Source organism: Poecilia reticulata, chromosome 19, assembly GCF_904066995.2.
Source record: "Poecilia reticulata chromosome 19, P_reticulata-male-v2, whole genome shotgun sequence".
Taxonomy (NCBI): Eukaryota; Metazoa; Chordata; class Actinopteri; order Cyprinodontiformes; family Poeciliidae; genus Poecilia; species Poecilia reticulata.
Genome location: NC_088848.1, coordinates 3,127,255 through 3,148,070, shown reverse-complemented (window position 1 = coordinate 3,148,070; position 20,816 = coordinate 3,127,255). Strand labels below are relative to the sequence as shown.

The 20,816-nt window shown below is 38.7% G+C and overlaps 1 protein-coding gene and 2 long non-coding RNA genes across 6 annotated transcripts; 2 read left to right on the top strand and 1 right to left on the bottom strand.

Annotated features, from left to right (window-relative positions):
- The first annotated feature begins 1,200 nt into the window (after nt 1-1,200).
- Nucleotides 1,201-3,745, top strand: LOC103481244 (uncharacterized). The gene is made up of 3 exons (XR_536255.2): nt 1,201-1,337; nt 3,218-3,328; nt 3,578-3,745. It is a non-coding gene; the product is annotated as an uncharacterized LOC103481244 (long non-coding RNA).
- LOC103481245 (uncharacterized) lies at nt 2,109-4,421 on the bottom strand. The gene is made up of 2 exons (XR_536256.3): nt 4,312-4,421; nt 2,109-3,060 (listed from the first exon to the last, which is right to left on the bottom strand). It is a non-coding gene; the product is annotated as an uncharacterized LOC103481245 (long non-coding RNA).
- A 76-nt stretch (nt 4,422-4,497) lies between these two features.
- brsk1a (BR serine/threonine kinase 1a) lies at nt 4,498-20,796 on the top strand. Of its 4 annotated transcripts, none has more exons than XM_081600649.1 (19): nt 4,498-5,768; nt 5,858-5,952; nt 7,127-7,212; nt 8,146-8,286; nt 8,411-8,527; nt 9,430-9,463; nt 9,894-9,962; nt 10,047-10,193; nt 11,015-11,046; nt 11,137-11,301; nt 12,106-12,203; nt 13,142-13,292; nt 13,393-13,453; nt 15,080-15,701; nt 16,348-16,396; nt 16,484-16,607; nt 16,944-17,154; nt 17,908-17,997; nt 18,423-20,796. In XM_081600649.1, the coding sequence occupies exons 1-19, from the start codon at nt 5,684-5,686 to the stop codon at nt 18,620-18,622; spliced, it is 2,577 nt and encodes an 858-aa protein (XP_081456775.1). In that variant the 5' UTR covers nt 4,498-5,683; the 3' UTR covers nt 18,623-20,796. The 4 variants fall into 4 exon arrangements, with proteins under 4 accessions (XP_081456775.1, XP_081456773.1, XP_008434823.1 ...); XM_081600647.1 differs by having other exon boundaries at nt 13,139-13,292; nt 15,071-15,701; XM_008436601.3 differs by having other exon boundaries at nt 13,139-13,292; nt 15,071-15,701; nt 16,333-16,396.
- Nucleotides 20,797-20,816: the final 20 nt, after the last annotated feature.

Genomic DNA, 20,816 nt, shown 5'->3' with positions numbered 1-20,816 from the left:
AATGCTTGTGCTACCTTGCAAATTTTATATTTTATGCAAACAAAGATTTGGTTGCAAAAAGCAATTATACTATTTGAACTTTGTCATATCCTTTAATATTAGAACAATAAAAAAATATTCAAAGTAAAGTCATTTACAGATTTCTAATAAATCCCATTTAATCCCAACAAAACATATTTAATCCCAACAAAACAACATGTTGTAGGACAATAGAACTTATTTTGGCCTATAAGATTGTGATAAAATATATAAAAAGTTTATAAAGTGACAAAATGCGCAAAGTTCAAGGATTACAAATACTTTCATAATTTATTCTTCAATGACACTTAGACTGGACACAGGAATAAAAAAACTTGTTTTCTATGTTAATGAATCTAACCAGCTGCAGTTTTAGTGTGGTCTGATTTACATATTTTAATAAATAAGGTAATAAATACAACCATATTTCTGAGAAACTGATTTATTTTACAAAAAAGCAGAAGACAATAAAAGTATAAAATAAAATATCACACTTTTGTTTGTTCTTTTTATTAATTATGATCTTGACGGGTTTTTTCAGCATTTTCAACTTTGCTACGATAAATGATAAAACTCTGAAAATTACTAGATTAGTTATTCTAATTTGTTTCAAACAGCTCTGCATATTTTCCTGTAAATTTGCAGAGGTATGCTAAATGGTAATTAATAACAATACACCAGATGAAAATTAAATAAAGATAAATTTAAAATGAGAAAATTAGACTTTTCAGGGAATTCTTTAATAGATGCTTCTCCATTTTCATCCTGGAAAATGCCTGTTTGCTTCTTTCATCCTTTCCTAAAACTAATTGTTTCCTTTTTCTTATTTCGTATGCAAATGAAACTTCTCCCAAACAACAAACTGGTTTAAAATTGACTGACCTCCTGCAGGGAGCACTAAGAGGGCATTGTGATGCATAACAGCTGATCCCAAAGGTCACAGTCATTAAAAGAATAACAAAACAAAGGATATAAACCAGGGAATATTACTTAAGACAGGATAATGCATTTCTGTAAATAAAAGAAAAAGAATTAAAAAGTGAGAAAATTTGTATCAAGGCTTTCCCAGAACGTCTGAGTTTAATTTTTGTACTAATTAAATTTCAATTTGCTTTACGGCTAAAAAAGGACAACAACTTTTAAATACATTTAAATATAACCCACCCACCCAGTCAACTGTGTTAGCGCCTCTCTCTGTCATCCCACTTGACCGCAGCTGTTGCAGCAGCAAACCTCCGGTTCTGTTCAGTCCAAATGCCGGTTCCTGTTGACGCGGCGCCAGCTCCATGCCAGATTATCAAGGCGGACGCTGACAAGTGGTGAGTTTTAACACTAATTGCTGGCAGCAAATACACATTGGATCTGAATGATAAAGTGAATCCGTGGCAACAGAAGCTTTATTGGCTCCATCAATCACAAATCATTTGTTTATGCTATTTGACAAACCACAATAGAGCTTGAAGTCCAGGAACACCAAGGTCTTAAGATGCATAAATAGATCAGAAGCTTAAAATAGACTCCACACATGAGGAACGGCACATACAGTACCAGGGTGTCAACTCACGTTACAGAGTCGCGTTTATTGGCACCCAAGGTAAGGATGTCAATAAACATAATCAAATGGGTTAACTATGATCAGCCCTCCATGAAATGCATCTGAGTAAAAAGAAAAGCATAAAAAATTATTTTAAAACCAGTAAAATCTACATTATTTGCTTTAATATATATCATTTTCGAAACTAAATTGAAAAAAGTAAGAAGATCAAACACATGTGAAAACATGAGGTAACCTGTCTGCAAGCATGAAATTATTTAAAGAGTAAAAAAGTATTTAATCTATTGAAGTACAAAGCAACATGTGATTTAATATTTTACAATGATGTCATCTGACAAACAAAAATATAAAGTCATGTGCAGTGCAAATTCTGGTATTTTACAGACTAAAATGAAAAAGCGTATACAAATATATATGAAAGTTTCAAGCAGAAGAAACAATTTTCTGAATCATTTTCTTCAATATGTCACCACCCACAGAAGGTAATGTAAATATATCTGAGAACAGAATAAGAAGTACTTCCAGTGGCCATATATGGTGTTTATCAGATATTTATTTGACCTCTAAATGCAGCAACAAGCTCAGCAGACAGAAAATTACATCAGAATAACAAAGCTTGTGTAGAAACAAGAGGTCTCACTTCAACAAATTTTAGGTATGTGTGGTGTATTTTTGCTCAAATCGTGTTTGTTCTTCATTCAGACGTTACTCTCAGTGAGTAGAGTAACCCAAATTTTACTCAAGTAAGGTTAGGAATTATTAATTATAATATTACTTAAGTAAGTAAAAATGTGTAACTACTCCTAAAAGTTTTTTTTTAAAAGTTAGACAAGTAAATGTAACTGAGTATCCAGTTACTATCCAACTCTGAACAGTTCTGCCAACTGATCCACCATGTAGATGAAATATAAGATCATCTTAAATAATAGCTTGGCTTCAATCAGTAAATTTAAAATTGGTCATAATGAGTCTTTTGGCAGGATAATAAATCAAAACATATGATCAAAATAACAGAAAAATTATCCAAAATGAATGCTTCTTGTGTGTTTAGAGGGTGAGCTTAAAAATAGGATAGCAAAGAAGAGCAATCGTCTCTTTGTCTGCTTCCTCCTTGTCAAATGTTAGAGGAACGACTAATAGGTGCTATTTTAAAAACCATAATGGTTTTGTTACACAGTCTTTCTTCCCCAAGTGATATCCTGAAATTAAAAGCAGTTTTTTGTTTGTTTTTACTGTCAGATTCTTAAGAATTATTCTGGAATAAAACATTAAAAACATTTTTCCTTCTGAATAAATGTACTGGAATTAAAGTCTGTTTCTTTTTAAATACAGATTTTCTGTATGAAATCATGCAACAACAACAATAAAACATGAATTTAACGTACAGCTTTTTACACAACAAATTTGTTTGTCACTTTAAGAAGGAGCAGATATTTGGTGATGGATCTTGTTCCTGATGACAGTTTGCAAAGATGCACAAATTTGAGCTGCAAAAAAGAAAAACTTAGCAGATTACAGTAAAAAAAATAATCCACTGATGCACTTTTAGAAAACATTTAGCATGTTTGTAATTCTATGTTGACTAATTTCTATAAGGTGTGTGTTTATGAGCACAGACTAAGCGTGTCCTGTCTTGTGTTACAGCGTTCTAGAAAAGACAGCGGTGGCCTGCCAGGATCTGATGGATGCTTTCCACGCCTGCATAAAAACTCTGTGTGACGGATCCTGATAAACGAAGAAACATGGATTTAAAAAGTAGGTTCACATCCCTACAAAGTATCACAGCCTGCCTTCTTCTGGGAAGGCTTTGGTTATTTCAAAGCTTTCCTAAATAAACCTTGTACCATAAACTTTGTATGAAAAATCTCTGCTTCGTCTGAATCTTATTAATCGTAAGGAGAGAAAGTGTTTGAATCATTCTCACAGCTAATAAGACATTCCCCAAATTTTGCTAATCGGTGAAGCTAATGTTTGTTTCTTCCTCTTTTTCTTCCTTCTTCTTAGGTTGCGTTCAGGCGGCCACCAGTTAAAGGTTTTTCTACCTTCCAGATCTTACAGCGGGGAGAAATCTGGAACAAACTGAGTTACCAGAAAAGTCAAGGTTAATGTAATTCCAATATGTCCAACAGCACAACACTTGTTTAAATTAAAATAATGCAAATGACATAATGATCCAGCGTGTCTTTATCTGGCATGATGTTTGATCCTTAAGTAGCAAGATGGAGGGAAATCTACATCTATAATACATAAATAAAATTATTTATTTGTCATAAATAATTTTATAGTAAATTATTATAAAAAAATTAGCATGATAAATGATAAACTATGTGATAAATACCCAGCTGTTCTTGCAGCAGGTGACTAATTATTTATTCTGGAAGCAATCACATGCACTTCATTTTTCCTCAACAGTATAAAAGTATAAAAAGGGGGCATTAATACAAATACACGCCACACTTTTCAGATCTGTATTTGTAACAAAAATATTTGTGTTTTTCTGTCTCATTAAAATCCTAATGAAATATATTTCAATTTCTTGATGTGAACAAAAGAGAAAAAGTTCAAGGGGGGGGGGGGGGGGCATGAATATATACTGCTCAAAAAAAATAAAGGGAACACTTAAGTGTTCACTCAAGTGTTTAAGTGTTCCCTTTATTTTTTTGAGCAGTGTATATGTTTGCAAGGTACAGTTACAAAAAAATATCCCTGCCGTGTTAAATAAAGTACTGCAGGCCTACCAAGTTATACTGCCAGCAGCTCCTCATCGTCCCATCCGCAGCTTTACGCGATGTTTACACGCGTCTTTTCATAATAACAGGGAGGGAGGTGTCCTCTGCGGCCCACGGAGCCCACGGTGTGGCAGGTGCTGAGGTGAATGCAGAGATAAGCGTATTTTGAGGAAGGCGACCAGGAGGGCGGGGAAGAGAAGCCAAGAGGAGAGAGGATGGAGAGGGAGTGAGACCCGGATGCTGATGCGAGCGGGGCGAAGGAAGGGAAGAGGGGAGCGAAAATATCGATTTACGGCAAGAAAACGGAGTATCATCCAAGGGGGGCCTTTCGCTTGCGTGAACTGGGATCCGAAACGAGGAGGAAGATAAGCTGATTTGTGCTGGGTTGTTTCACCTGTGTGTGTCACCGCCCATGGAGGACACGCCGAAGGAGAGGAGAGAGGGAAGAAGATGCTGTGATCCGCCACTTGCAGTGATGTAGGGAGGCAGAGACGAGCAGAGGCAGGGGACGGGGGAGGACTACGCTACGCTAATGAAATATAACCAATATATAAATACATATACATGTAAGAAGATGGTTGTCCGGAGAGGACTGCGCGTTTCACCTCGAGAATCCGAGAGAATGTGGCAGCCGTGCGATAAAAGTGACCGTTTGGCGACGCCGAGAAACTTCAAGCGGGGTCGGTGTTTGTGACAGGCGCGAGACGGCCGTTGGTCGAGGCGTCGAAGCTAAAGCTAGCCTCAGATAGCATGTTGTTGCACCTGTAAAAACAGGCCTGACAGAGGAAAAAATAACTATTATCACGTTTTCGGAGCAAACATCTAAGCGTACGTGTTGGACATTTCGTTCTTACGCTCAAACAGAAAATGACATAAGTAAAGGCTTTAAAGCAGACGGCTTGTTTTACAGCTATAGGTTAATGACATATATGTGTAGTTAACGTCATAAATGTAACTAATTTACACCAATAAGCTAATGTACATACGTAAAACATTCTAGTTAGCCTGCAGTACCTTATCATGTTCATTTTAAGGACAGTGGTTGGTATTTAACTCAGTAAGCAGCCTTGGTACAAACTGTCATCCCAGTTTCTCTGCTTTAAATTATATATTTTTGTTTTACTGTAACGCCATGTTTACCACGTCTTAGAACAGAAAACTATTTATCTCAGCTTAATTTTATTTCCAAATGGTTTGACTTGTGTGTTATTTCATGATACATGTTAGTAAACTAGAAATAGCTGTGATATCCCTGAAATCTAAAGTTGAGCATAATTTCTTGCACCAACCTATGTAAAACCTGTACAGTACCAGAGAAATTGCAATAAATCCCAGTGCAGTATTAGTTCTAATTGTGTATTAAGCCTTCAGTGGGAGCAGTATGAGTAAGGAACTGTCTCTGAGTCAGTCTGCTCAATATGTTGGGCCCTATCGACTGGAGAAGACTCTGGGGAAGGGACAGACAGGTGAGACGACACACACCCATTGTACAATGAACAATTTAAAACTGAATCATATTGAATCAAAATGATATATGTCTCTTTTCTACATTCAGGACTGGTCAAACTCGGCATCCACTGTATTACGGGTCAGAAGGTAGCGATCAAAATAGTCAACCGCGAGAAGCTGTCTGAGTCAGTTCTGATGAAGGTACGTGGCTGTTCTCAAACAAATACACGGTGTTAAAACAAAAATGTATAATTGTTTTTACTCAAAACAGAAAAGCAGGTGTTATTTCTAGCACTTTTAAAACACAATTATGGATTGATTATTACAGTTATTATAATGCTGACTGCTAGTATTCCTGAATAAAATTTGGGGTGGTATTGCTGCATACTGCCTCAAAGTGTAATCTATCTTTTGCTGCTGAATTTGGCCCAAAACGCATCATCTTTGGGCTTTCAAGCCCATTGGGAACATGGAACCAGCTTTTTGTGATAATTAAACCTTTGAAAAGCAGGACTTTTATTTTAAAAAGTTTCTCTGAGCTATATTTTGGAATTTTAAGCAGAATTATATTTTTTTTACATTCTGAGTTTAGATCCTTTAGCAACTTAAAGTCTTGTTTTGCTCATATTATTATGTAGGAGTAAACCATTTCTTATTTTTCATTAGTGGTCTAGCTTAGTTAGGGATATTTGTAAATTGTTACACTCTTTCTGTACTTGGAAGATATATTTTCCAAAATCTATCTTCCAAATGATCAATTAGAAAAACTAAAAGAGTCCCCCGTAAAACTCAATGTCTAAATTTGGCTGCTATAAATTTGAAAAGTATTTCAAAGCTTTATTTTGAAAGTTCATATTAAGTTGCAGTTTTATATAGCTAAAAGTTATACTTGTTTGGCTTTCCGCTCTTTTTAGAGTAACACAAGTAAAACAAGTTGATATGAGCTGGTAGATTAGTCAGGATATTGACTGACTGTTTATAGAGACTAATAAGCAAGGTTGAAGTTTAGTAACCTTCTTTCAGCCAGCTGATTGGCAGTGTGCAAAAACATCTCTAATTTAAGGTGAAATTAGCTGTGGTTGCCAGAGTTTTACCGTATAAATATGGTACAATTTTATGGTAAAATTAAAATTTTACTGTAAAGAAAAAAAGTCTGGTAACTACATCTGCCGGTATTTTACTGTAAATTTGTTTTTTCAGTGAAGCAATAGGTGGGGGAAGGGGACACTGTCAATGTTGCCTGCTGCATTAAACTACAAACAAACTGTGGCATTTCTCCTTTATTTATTGTCTACTTACTTTAACTGTGATGCTTCAGAAGGATCACTGCTGTCTGGCTCTGTAGCATTTTTGTCTTTATCTTCTGTTCAACCAGGTTGAAAGGGAGATTGCCATTCTGAAACTGATCGAGCATCCGCATGTGTTGAAGCTGCATGACGTTTATGAGAACAACAAATATCTGTGAGTTCCTGCCGCAATTCGGGACAATTCTAGCTCAATAATGAGTTATGATAATAATGAAAACTTGCGAATTAGATGGAGACCAGCACTACTTTAGGAAGGGTGAGACATTTTTATTTTTCAAACATTTATCTGCCATGTTTTAGTGCCACTAAAAACGACCCTGTCTAAAAATGATGTGGTCCTTAATCAGATTTTATAAGCTAAGATTGTAAACATAAATCTACAAATATTTGCTCCCTCAAAGTGCCGACATGGATTGGGCATCTTGTTCCAGGAATTATTGATGTTTTGAGATCATTTTGGGTTTCCGTGGTTCCACAAAGTAAAAATGTAAAAGGGTCGTGACGCCGAATCTTGCTTGAGCATACAAGTGTTTTTATTGAGTCAGTTAAAAATCGGTACAATGGCAACATAATCTGCATCAACAGCCAATGTGTTGCTTTTATTTATCCAAGTCCTGTTTTTTTTAATCTTCTACACTATTTATTAAATACATATACTTTCTCATTTCTCCTTTTGGTATTTAGGTTACTTTAGCGCGATAATTTTAAGACTCTGATACGTTTCAACATTTATACTAACTGCAGAAACATATTCTAAATAATTTGTTTGAGATGTACTGTAGCTGACAAATATAGAGACATAGAAATAACAACAAACAAAGCTAACATCCGAATGTCACTAGGTGTATTTTTTTTGCTGTATTTATTTCAGTGGGTGTGAAAATGAAACTCCTACCTAAACTGTTTTTGTTTATTATAGCACCAAGGAGATAAAATGTTAATTTAATGCAGGTAAATATAAACCTGGAGGAGTCAGCCATCTTGGACTGGACATCATAAACACATCCATATAAACATCCCTAAGGCAGAGGGATTTTAGTCCTCACTGTCTGCTGAAGGATGCAGTCTCATTGTGATGTTCTGACAGATACCTGGTGTTGGAGCATGTGTCAGGAGGAGAGCTCTTTGACTACCTGGTGAAGAAGGGGCGTCTAACTCCGAAAGAAGCCAGGAAGTTCTTCAGGCAGATCATCTCTGCGTTGGATTTCTGCCACAGTCACTCCATTTGGTTGGTCTTTCACTTTTGGAGCACTGACTCAGAGATCTTTTTTGACCGGGTCAGGAATAGATTTTCTCTTCCATCTGTAATCTATTTGTGTGTGTGTGTGTGTGTGTGTGTTGTGTTTCTGCAGCCACAGAGACTTGAAGCCGGAGAACCTGCTGCTGGATGAGAAGAACAACATTCGTATTGCTGACTTCGGTATGGCCTCCCTGCAGGTGGGGGACAGCCTGTTGGAGACCAGCTGTGGGTCAGTACCAGGCCTGTGTGTTAATACAGAACCAGGCTAATTTATGAGCAAAGATGTGAGCAAAGCATTAAAACTAAAGATCCAATATTAATATCTGCATCAGTCCCGATATTGAGAAAAAATCTACATTGGGTATTGTTGACAATGTGTCCAATCTATACAGTCTAATTCTATGTTTTGTGCTCTAAGCAATGTCATCCTTTATCATATATCTTACATTATATTTACACTTTCTGAACCATTCGGAAGAAAATTTGTTATAGTTTATTTTTATGTTTGACAAAAGTAGTAAACTTATTGTTTTTGTAGCTTTTACATGTTCTGTTTTACTTCTAATTGCACCGACTGACCAAATTAAAGTTGTTTTTACATATTTTACCGAGCTTGTGAAGCTATCGGTGTATGTAAGTGTGCAGAGTTATAAAATACATTTGTAATTCAGTACGTCTACATCTGTGTTTAAAAAAAGAAACTTTCATTTTGGATTTGGTGAACCATTTCTTTGATAATTACATATTAAAGTTTGGATCATATCAGTTAAATAATTTAAATTTTACTGAAAAAACTCTTCAGATCACCATGTATGAAGTTTTTAAAGTCTGATATTTTGAGAATGCCGTGGTGTTATGCGCTCCTTTGTGTAAAATTATGTTAATACCATTAAAGATGCAAATATTTGAAGGTTTTTATGCATCTTTACTGGGGTTCCCAATACGTGAGGTTTGCAGAAGCAGAACTTTCCATTAGCCACTGAAGATAAACCAGCACATCTTAGCTTAGACTCTTTTGAAGAGTCCATGTTGTTAATTCCCTTTTTAATGCAGTTATCACTACTCCTGCCTTCACCTCAGTATTTATAGAAATATTAACACGGCTTATAACACGTTTTTCTTTGATTTCAGATCACCACATTATGCCTGTCCTGAAGTTATACGGGTGAGTGCCTTTACCTGTGATGGAAATGAGCAAATGATGTGATTAAATTATTGATCCTGAAGCAAACGCGTTGAGCCACACGAGCTGAACACCCAGCGATGGCACTAATGATTTGAAAACCATTGAAGGTAAAAGTGAAATCTCTCAAACTGACGATGAATCTGGACCTGTGTTGCTTTTATGGGGTTCATCTCTTGTCAAAGTGAGTTTTCACACTGCGCTCAGCACTTAAAAGATTATCCTGCTCCACGAAATAAATGTTGTTTTCACAGTGTCGGTGGAGACAGAATAAGTACAGGGATTAAAATGGATTACAGAGTTTCTTTAGACAGAAATGTAGCCATGTTTTAGCTTGTGTAACTCATAATTCAGGTAAAACAAGTGAATTCTATTTGAATCAACTTTAGATTTATAATATCCTGTCTTACAGGGAGAGAAGTATGATGGGAGGAGAGCGGATGTGTGGAGCTGTGGGGTCATCCTGTTTGCCCTCCTGGTGGTCAGTTTTAACCTCCAGTTCAGTTTCATTTTCATTTGAAATGTTTTTTACTCTGTCATTTCCTGTTCTCCCTCTTACCTTCAGGGTGCTCTGCCGTTTGACCACGACAACCTTCGCCAGCTCCTGGAAAAGGTGAAGAGCGGCGTCTTCCACATGCCGCACTTCATCCCCCCAGACTGCCAGTCGCTGCTCAAAGGCATGATAGAGGTTAACCCTGAGAAGAGGCTCACGGTACGCTACCTGCTTCCACTAGTCGAAATTATAACAACTTTCTTTCTTTCTTTTGCACGTGATAGTGATACAATTGACATAAGAATTGCATTAAACAATCTAATCCCCAAAGTAACTACAAATATTGGAAAAACAAAATAGAACAAGTCACCACTAAGCATCTTTTTCTGAATTAATTTCAGTAAACGGTGGCCATATTTCTTCAAAATTGACTACCTTTCCTTTATCAATATAAGTGGTACAATCCATGATGCCACATATGATTTGATTGTGCATATTTTAGGATTTTAATGTGATAAAACAAGACATAGCAGTGCATAATGGTGAAGTGGAAGGAACAGAGTTTCTATTGCATTCTGTTCAGTCCCACTGACTTGAAGTTAGTAATTGGATTTAATTCAATCTGAGAGTAAATGCTGCTGTTTTATTAGAGCCTCAGAACATTAATCAATAAACATCATAAAGACTGGGATCCACCAGTAAAATGGCTCAGATTTCCTTCATTTTGGGTGATCGTTGATGAGAAACTGATCTTATCTGTTTCTACAGAGCTGTTAAAATCAGCCGCTGCCTCATTTTGTTGTGAACAGGGCCGGATTTAGAAGGATGTGTGTCCCTGAGCTGGAAATTTTCTGTTCTCTTCCATTCCAGCAAGGAGTAAAGTTGTAAACTTGGATTTGGCACTCATTATTCTGAGATAATAAAATTTATTCAAAGCAAAAAAAAAAGAAAGAAAGAAAAGCTCAGCCCAGCTCTGCAGCCATCTGGCCGTGAACAGACTGTAGAAACTAATGGCCCCATCTGCCCTGTTCCTCTTACAGCTAGAGGCCATCCAGAAACACTCCTGGTATCAGTGAGTAAACATTCTTTCTCTCCGCAGTCAGAAGATGCTGCACCATATTTTGAAGTTAATCCCGGTTGTTTGTGATTTGTCGTGTCGCAGGGGCGGTCGTAACGAGCCGTGTCCCGAGCAGCCTCCTCCCAGGCGGGTGTGTGTGCAGAGAATCCTGTCGCTGACCGAGTTGGACCCGGACGTGTTGGAAAGCATGCACTCTCTAGGATGTTTCCGCGACCGAGTCAAGCTTACCCGAGATTTGCAATGCGAAGAGTAAGAGCGCTCAGAACTTTAGTGTTTGTCCACCTGTCCTGTCATCTTAGTGGATTAAGTAGAACTTAAAAGGGCGGTGTTATTTAAAATTTTGAGCTTTACATCATGTAATAATGTTATCGAAAACATACCTGGAGATGTATGGGATTTGAGAAATCCTTTAATCTCCGTGGCAACCATTCAGCTGTGCAAAACATCCGGGTGGGTCTAGCTCCGCCTTCAAGGAGCTGCAGTTTCCAAGTTCCCATGCCCCCACGCTACAGAGCACATAAAGCGCCATGTCCCCTACACTCTGCTCCTTCACACTAGCCAACAGCAATTAGCAAACACCTGGCAGAACTGTGCATCTGCTGAGCTCATTGTAGGAGCTACTTTTAAATGTAGCGCTGGTAAAGACGCTAAAGAGTTAATAGGGGAACCAGGTTGTGATGACTTCCTGAAGGCAGAGTTTCAGAAAGAGACAGTTTTTAAAGAGACAGAGGCCCAATTTCAAGAGTTTAAATCACGTAGTGCCATTTATTTAACATCATATTTGATATATAACATTTTTAAAACAACTGAAGGTAAAATAGTAACTTGATTGTTCTATAAAATAGCACTACGTGCCTGGAAAAAATATAATACTGACTCTTTAAGGCATAAATAAAGCATTTAATTGGCTTAGAAATATTACAGTATCTTGAAAAGATTACATTTAAACATAAGCATCTGGCTTTAAGTTTTGGTAGAAAGGTAAAAAAGATATTTCTCCATTAACACTATCTTGTGCGAAAAATGTGTATGACATATTGTTTTTATATTTAGAGAAAACCAGGAGAAGATGATCTATTACCTACTGCTGGACAGGAAGGAACGCTACCCAAGCTATGAGGACGAGGATCTGCCTCCACGCAATGACGTTGGTGAGTCAGTAGGGGGCAGGAGCGAACCGCTCCAGAGGGGAAGCTGCTTTTATTAGCTTCTTATGTCCACATTTTGGAGGGCTGATCCAGTTGATCAGATTGATCACAATAAATCGATTCTTAAAAACATTGTCAGCTAATTTAGTAATCAAATAATCATTAACTGGAGTATGCAGACTCTAAAACATGCAATTTTTTAAAAAGAATAAATGGCCAACACTGTATCAAAAATCAATTCATTTTTCATTTAGGTTGAAAAATATTCTTTTCCTGAAAAAAATATGTTTTATCGAGAACTCCTAAAGTGGTCATTTTAGCTTCACCCGGTTCAAATTCTGTTAATAAAATCTGCTATTAAGCACCTTTTTATCCAGTTATTAATTAGTTTATTAAAAAAAATTAAATGTCAGTTTCAATGTTAGGTGAATCAGAAAGGACTGATCTTTTCATATGGTGGTGTTAGACGTATTGTTTTAGTTTCTACAAATGATCAGGCATCCTTTGAAGGAATGCTCTCTGATTGTACTTTAAAGAATAAATGTTTATTCTCTTACTTAAATAAATACATTAAATTATTCATTTATTAGCATTTTTAATGCACATTGTATAAAATGAGCCTCAGTGATTAAATGAAAAATTTGCAGGAATGGAAAATTTCATTCATCCGATTAATTAATTAGTTATCGGAATAATCACTAAAATGCTTGACTACTACAATAGTAATCAATATTGCGTATCTTGCCAAAAAATTTTATTGTTACAGCTCCTCTTAAGTGGATCATCGTGTCCCTATTTAAGATCCAGTGTCATTTAAAATGTGTTTGTTTGTAATTAGAGCACTAACAGCCACACTGGGTCTGTTTTAGAGCTGTCCTGCTTGCTGCACTGGTTGGAAATCCAGTTTAAAGCTGACAGAACGCGTTGTGTTTTTTCAGCAGACCCTCCCCGGAAGCGTGTCGACTCTCCCATGCTGACGCGTCATGGCCGCTGTCGCCCTGAGAGGAAAAGCCTAGAAGTCCTTAGTGTTACGGAGCAGGGGTCTCCCACTCCACCTCGCAGGGCCCTCGACACAGCTGCACACAGTCAGAGGTAAGTGTGTGTACATTAAACATAAAATTCTCTCTTTATAGACATTAAAAGTGAATTTTACTCTCTTCTTTGTCACTTTTATGCTGGTTATTTTCAACAGGTCTCGCTCAGTCAGTGGAGCTTCTAGTGGTCTCTCCTCAAGCCCCCTCAGCAGTCCCAGGGTAAGGACTTCACAGACTTTTAATGCACTTTATTACAGAATGTAGTAATCTTTGTGTGTTAATCTTGTGTCTATTGCCTCTTTTAGAAATGATGATGGTTGCCTGTAACAATCAATAATTGATATTTTCTGCAGCTTTTTACAGCGAACTCCCTCACTAATCACTCTGCAAAATATCAACATCAATTTGCGGTCAATATTTTCACAGCTCTGAAGATGAAACTGTTAAATATGAATCAACTTTCCACAATCTTTTCTGTACTGTCCATATATCAGTGTCTCCAGTCATTTATACACATCATCACACCACTTCTAGCTCCTCAAATTAAAGTCTTTCTCAACAGGAAGTTTGCATTTTCTCCCTTTATGTCATCTCTCTGCCTCCCTGCGCATGTACGAGAACAACTAGTGGTTATTTACTGAAATAAAGTAGTTTCAATTTGAAGCCTACAGTAACAGCCTCACTGTCCCGTCTCTGCACTTTAACTTCGTCTCTGCCACAACACTAAACCCTCTCATATCAATAGTTTTTGAAAATAGAATAAAACAATCAAACTCAGGGTTTCCCTGGTGCTAAGGCAGTCATCCAGCAGCCCACTGTGTTTTTGAACTTAAAAAATGTTTAAAGCCGGTAGGAAATTTGAAGATATCTCTTAAGTAATTATGTATTATTGGAAGACATTATTAACAGTACCTAACAACATCTTGAAAAAGGCAAATATAAAAATGCAATTAAAGTAAATACTTGTATTGCAGTCCAATTGTTTCATCCTAATTAAATTATCCAACTTGTTTTGATTAGAGGTGCACTGATTTATCTGTCGATTTTCTTAATTTTGGGAGGTCGGTGATCGGCCGATTTTTACATGTGAAGCTGATCTTATCCACTGATCTTATCCACCTCTGCAAAGTTCTAAAAATCAACCACTGTCCTCTTCTGCTCTCCTGTTAGAGAGGTTTGCTGACAGACCAGCCCACCAGGTCATGTCTGCACGTAAATATTTGACAATAGCTACCCCACTGTTGCCAATTCAGCAACTCTCTTGCTATGAGAGAAAAAATTGGTATTGGCCAAAATCGGAATCAAAAGTTTGTTTATCAGGGATCGGCCAGAAAACTGTAATCCTACTTTTGATCCTTAATCTGTGACTTATCACTTTATTCTCTGAAGTTGTTAGCATGTAGACCAGTAAAGACAGGAAGTGGTTACGGAGTTCCTGTGAATAGAGAAACACCCCTGACCCCAGCCGCCCCATGAGTTCACATTCTGACCTCACCATGTTGCCATTTTGCTTCCAATCGTTTCACCAAAGAGACTCTTCAACCTGCCTTTGGTATCAATGTTACTGGTGTATAAAAAACCTATAATAAACAAACACCAAAAGTAAAGCCTGGTGGCCCGCCAGGCTTACGAAACACTGAGGGAAACCCTGAAAATCAAGCTTTCATAATCCGCAGTTCGATTTGCATTGAGCACATTCACTGTTCATAAGGTGCACTCTTCTGTCATTAAGCATGATATTCATTTCCATCCTTTCTCCATTTTCCATCCCTTCTCTTTCTTGTTTTCCATCTCTCCTCCCCCCACCACTCCCACACTCCTCCAAACCCCCCACAGTCCTACCAGAGCCCCGTCTTCACTTTCAGCCAATCAGACGTCACCTGCGCCACTGCTTCCCCCCTCACAAAGGAGTCCAAACAGGGAAACGCCACCACTCCTCGTTCAGCACGGTCTCATGACAAGCCCAAAGCGTCCCCCAACCCCAAGACCCAGACCCTGCCCACCAAAGGACCCGCCGACCGTCCCCACCTGCAGGCCATCAAATCCCTGCCCCTGCACAACCCATCCTCCCGCTCGCCCTCCCCCTCCCCGCTCCTGTCACCCATCCCTCGCTTCTTCTTCCCTTCGTCCTCTGTCCTCAAGTCAGTGACTAAGAGTTTCTACCCAAACTCTGCCCACTCTGTGCCACAGGTTACCCCCCAGGGCTCTCCGCTGCCCACACCGTTGGGCACCCCTGTTCACCACCCCCACCACCCCTCCTCCACCCCGCCCTCCTCTTCCTCGTCCTCATCCTCATCACGGGCAGAGGGAGGCGGCGGGGTGGGCTCGCTGTCGCTCACTCCTCCCTCCAGCCCAGGAGGGGGCGGCGGCATGGCGGCCAGCAGCCCCGCTCACTGGAGGACTCGCCTCAATTCTTTCAAGAACAACTTGCTGGGATCGCCGCGATTCCATCGTCGCAAATTACAAGGTGAGTTTCTGCTTTATGTTACAGTAAACCAGTATTTATGAACCTTCTCAACAGAATACAACCATAAACTTCATCTGGGATGCACTGATCCACTTTTTCATTTCTGATGCTGACGCAGATATCTGAGATTTAGTATCGTCTGATATGATCCAATACATAATAACAGCACTGACTTAAGATGTTTATTTTTTAAAACACATACATAAATGGACTGAATTACAAATTTATTTGATAACTCTGCACCAGCACTTTTACACCAATAGCTTCACAGACTTGGTCAAACATGTAAAAACAACGTTAATTTGTTCAGTCAGTGGAATTAGAAGTAGAATAGCTAATGTAAAATAAATAATAAAGAAATGGAAACTGACATCTGCTAAAATTTTTTCGGTATCGGGACCAATACAGTTAATGTTGGATCGGTGCATCTCTAGTTTTAAGTAATAGGCGAACATAACGGTGAATTCACACTTAAACTACTCTGGTTTTCAACATTATTTGGTTGCTACTTTGTGTTGATCTAACCCATAAAGTACGCTGAGGTTTGTGTTTGTAATGAGACCAAAACTAGGTGAATTTAGGATACGACCTCCATGACTTCCAGCTGTTTATGAAATTATCTTTAATTTAGATCTTTCTCTCCCAGTTCCGACGTCAGAGGACATGTCCAGCCTAACGCCAGAATCCAGCCCAGAGTAAGACTCCTGCCTGCTCTCTAATTCTCCCAGTATAACTCTCCTGCGTTCTCGCTCACTGTTTGCAATTTTTAATTTGCCGTCAAGGCTGGCCAAGAAGTCCTGGTTCGGGAATTTCATCGGTTTGGAGAAAGAGGAGCAGATCTTCGTGGTGATCAGGGACAAACCGTTGAGTTCTGTCAAAGCTGACATTGTCCACGCTTTCCTGTCAGTGAGTATCTGATGCGGTCTGTCCTACGCGCTGCTCTCTTGTCAACTTTTATTTGTACATGAGCATGGCTCTCTGGGGGAGAAAGGCATTCACATGCACTCTCATGCTGTGCACCTCATTGCTTCTCATTATTTCACTCTTTTCTGTTTAATTTTTGTTTGAGCTCGCTCACTTGTGGCACAGGGCACTTTGCTTTCACCAATGGCTCACTCTCTGTCTCTCCTGTCCTCACCCTCACCCTTTGTCTCCCCTATGCTCACGTCGGACCCCTTGTACCTCTCCCGCCTCGTAAGTCTGTCGGTCTCTCTGCTTCTTCTCTCTCTCCCCACCACGCAGATCCCGTCGCTCAGCCACAGCGTCATCTCCCAGACCAGCTTCCGGGCAGAATACAAGTCCTCCGGCGGTCCCTCCGTCTTCCAGAAGCCCGTCAAGTTCCAAGTGGACATTGCCTTCTCCGAGGGCGAGAGGGAACGGGACAGGGAGAGGAGCGAGAGGGAGGGGAGGAGGGAAACAGGAATCTACAGCGTGACGTTCTCCCTCATATCAGGCAAATGACGTACTTTTAAACGGGATGTCTTTATGTCACAGCCACATGATTTATATATATCTATATATATATATATATATATATATATATATATATATATATATATATATATATATATATATATATATATATATATATATATATATACCCCATTGAATCCCTCCTAGTTATTCCACCTGAGTTAGTAGTATTGTTGTTTTTTAATGAATATGAACTTATTTCCTTTGCATTATTTGAGATCTGAAAGCAAAATTTCTCATTTTCTTCAAATACTGTAAATACAAATTTTTGCTAGGAATTTCGGAGACATGTTGTCAGTAGTTCATAGAATGAAAGAACAATGTTCATTTTACTCAAACATGTACCTAGAAAGAGTAAAATCAGAGAAACGGATCATTTTGCAGGGGTCTCTTAATTTTTTCCAGAGGTGCTTTCAGATCACCAAGTTGAAAACACTCAATGCCCACGTTTGATTTGCTCAGCAACAAATTAACATATAATAATTTTACATGAAAGGTTTGAAAATGGTTCTCAGAGATTTACAGTTTCCTAACTTGTTCGTCAAGATATCATTATTAGTTTATTCCCAGCAACAAAAATGAGAACTCTCTTTGAAAACCCTTAACTGGATTTAGTCCTTTTGACTCATTAGATGTGACTAAGTTTGTCTTTTAGGTAAAAAGTGGCTGGAGATTTCAGTCAGTCGAGTTTATTTGTGCAGTACATTTCAACAACAAGGTTTTGGATCCACAGGGCCGAGTCGCAGGTTCAGACGAGTGGTGGAAACGATTCAAGCCCAGCTTCTCAGCTCTCATGATCAGCCACTGGTGCAAGCCCTATGTGGTAAGACTGCCTATCTATGAGTTTTAACTTCAGCGAAGCAGTAATTCATTTATTTTAATTTGAGCTCAAAATCTGACCCTTTTCTTACAAATTTTGACTTTTCAACCTTGGAAATTTTGAAATTAATCTCAGAAATCTTCTAGAAAAACATGGAAAGTTTTGAGGTTGAAAAGTTAAAAATTTTGGAGTTTCAAATGAAAAAAATTAGCGACTATTTGAGCTAAAATATTTGCATGTTTTTTCAAGAAAATTTCTGCAAATTTCCAAACTCAAAAAGTTGAAAATTTTAAACTTTCGAAAGTCTGAAGATTTCCACGTTTTTTTTTCTAGAAAATTTCTGAGATTAATCTAATTGGATTGATAATAAGGCACCATCTATACCCTGGGAGTGACTTTCCTGTTCTGCTCTGTTGATCCCTTCCCAGATGAGAAGAGCAGTCGTCCCCACGGGACCCCCACCCGCCAAAACTCGAGGCGCTCTGAGGGTGGGGGCGACAGGTGCGAGTGGGGCGACCGAGCAGACGGCGGAGGCATCGGAGGCAGCGGAGGAGTCCTGCAGCGCAGAGGCTCGGCCAAGGAGAGAACCCGCCTCCTGTCCTCTAACGGAACCCAGTCCCAACCGTAGGATAGAGCGAGAACACGCTGCAGGATGCTTGAGCTGCACCAGAAACCAGACAGTAATAACTCCACCTTCAAGTTTCCCTGCGAGCTACGAGCCACCCCGATTCTTCCTTGACTTCGTTACTGAAAGTGCTTAACCGTATCAAGGATTGAGCCGTTTTCCCCTCCCATCTTGCATTGTTTTGCCAACATAATCTTGATGTTCTGGATCACCATTAGTCCTACCTTTAAAAGAGGAAGAAATTTTAAGGAACCACCCTTTAATTTAAAAAAAGGAGTGTGAGAATGAGCAGTTTGGTATCCATCCATTAAAAATGTAGCTTCCCAAATCAAACAGAAATTTTTTGAAGTGCTGATGTGCATGCCACGACCGGATAAAATACTCTGTCATACCATTGGTTCACGTCCAAAATTTACTCCTTAAATTAAAGGTGGCGCTCATGTCCCTGCCAAGCAACACGCAGATAATAGTCCATCTGGAGAGAAATGTAAATGTACTGCAGCATAAAAACTTTAAATTTTAGCAACCTGCCACCAGGAGGTTCCGCTTTTCTCTTAAGAAACTGCATCCTTGAGTTCCAGCAGCGGCTTTTGTTGATCTAAAGAAAGCCAACAAGTAAGCTAAGTAAGTGAATGTGAAAAAACTTATTTTTTTATTTTGGTTTTTATTTGTGTTAATGTATTTCCTTTTATTTGAGGATGTCAGTAGCACAGTGATATTGGTGAAGACGGCAGCAGAAACAGTCTGAACGTTGTTGGCATACGTTGAGTTGTTTTGTATTTCCTTTTTACTCAGAGACGGTATGAAACAATGCATCTATGATTCTGCATTGGACCCTCGTTGCTTTCGTTGCTTTGGTTTGAACAGATATATGAACATTGCTATAGGGGTCGTGTGGAGGGCATTGTTAATACGTGAGTAGATCTCTGACCCTTGTTGGAGGTGTTTGTGCCCAGATTGAATCAGAAGAGCATTCCTGACCTTTGGATCAACCAGAAAGCACCTCTCATCTGAAGCTTGTCTCCTCTTGCCATTGTATTCACATACTGACTTGTAAAGAAAAAAAACAACAACAACAACAACAAAAAAACACAAAACAGGAAACTCATGAGTGGACATTTTCATGACGCTGGACTCACAAGGTTTGCACAGGACTTTAAAAAAAAAAAACAGGAAGCAAGCATCTCCCAACAACCCGGCGCTCCTCATCTGAGTGTTCACCAACGAGCCAAGCGTTGGATCTCCAAGTGTCACGCCATTGGACAAGCACGACGTAGCAACTCGGACATCCACATGTTACCCCAGTACTACGCCAGACCAGTCAGTGTTCTTCACCAGTCTTCCATTCAGCACAATATGCAACAAAGTGCAGGAGTTTCAGTTTTTCATTAATTTATTTGATTATTTATTTATTTATTTGGTTATTTATTAAGTGATATTTTTAATTTAGAGTTCGGTTTTGCCATATGTTGGTTTACAAAGTGTATTCCATGTCATGAGAACCATTTTAATAACAATCTAATTCACTCATAATCACTCTGATTTTCCTTTCCTGCTCTGATAGATGTGTTGACTCGTTTTCTTTTCGTCTGAATCTCAAGCTTCTCACGCTTATCTCTGGTATCTGGAATCTGTGTGTGAACTGGTGACTGATGACTGAGTGAGAGAGTGGTTAAAGCTTCACAGCAGATGTACGTTGGGCTGATTCCGCATGGCGACTTCGCCCAACCTAACCATATCAAATTAACTACTGAAGCCAAACCCCGCAATGCGCTGTTTATTTCTCTTTTACACATTTTTAGCGTTCGCTTCACTCATTTGCTTCTCTTCACTCCCCGCCACCCCGTCGTATACCAGACAAAATGTACAGAGTTGTTGGCCTCACTGTTAGTACACACTTCTACGATCGCTCGCCTTCATTTTCGGTTTCATTTCTCAAACCACCTTCACTCTCATTGACCCAGCCCTGGCTAAGATTGTAAACTATTCTCCATTCATAAGGGTCAGTAGAATAAGGTGTTTAAAAAAAATGAAGTGTCTGTATCATAATTTAAATATAAAAAGTGCACTATTATAACTATTGCCTGTGATAAAAGAACAATTATGATTGAATTGATGGTCAAAATAAAGAGAGATTCACATTATTGTTATGGTGACAATAATAAACCCTAAATTTATATGTGTGTCTATTTACTTT

What these genes read in the sequence shown, in the direction of transcription:
- brsk1a (XM_008436601.3), top strand. Translation starts at nt 5,684, where the DNA reads ATGAGTAAGGAACTGTCTCTGAGTCAGTCTGCTCAATATGTTGGGCCC. An exon ending in TATGAGAACAACAAATATCT is followed by an intron (nt 7,213 to 8,145) that starts GTGAGTTCCTGC and finishes ATGTTCTGACAG; the next exon opens with ATACCTGGTGTTGGAGCATG. An exon ending in TGCCACAGTCACTCCATTTG is followed by an intron (nt 8,287 to 8,410) that starts GTTGGTCTTTCA and finishes GTGTTTCTGCAG; the next exon opens with CCACAGAGACTTGAAGCCGG.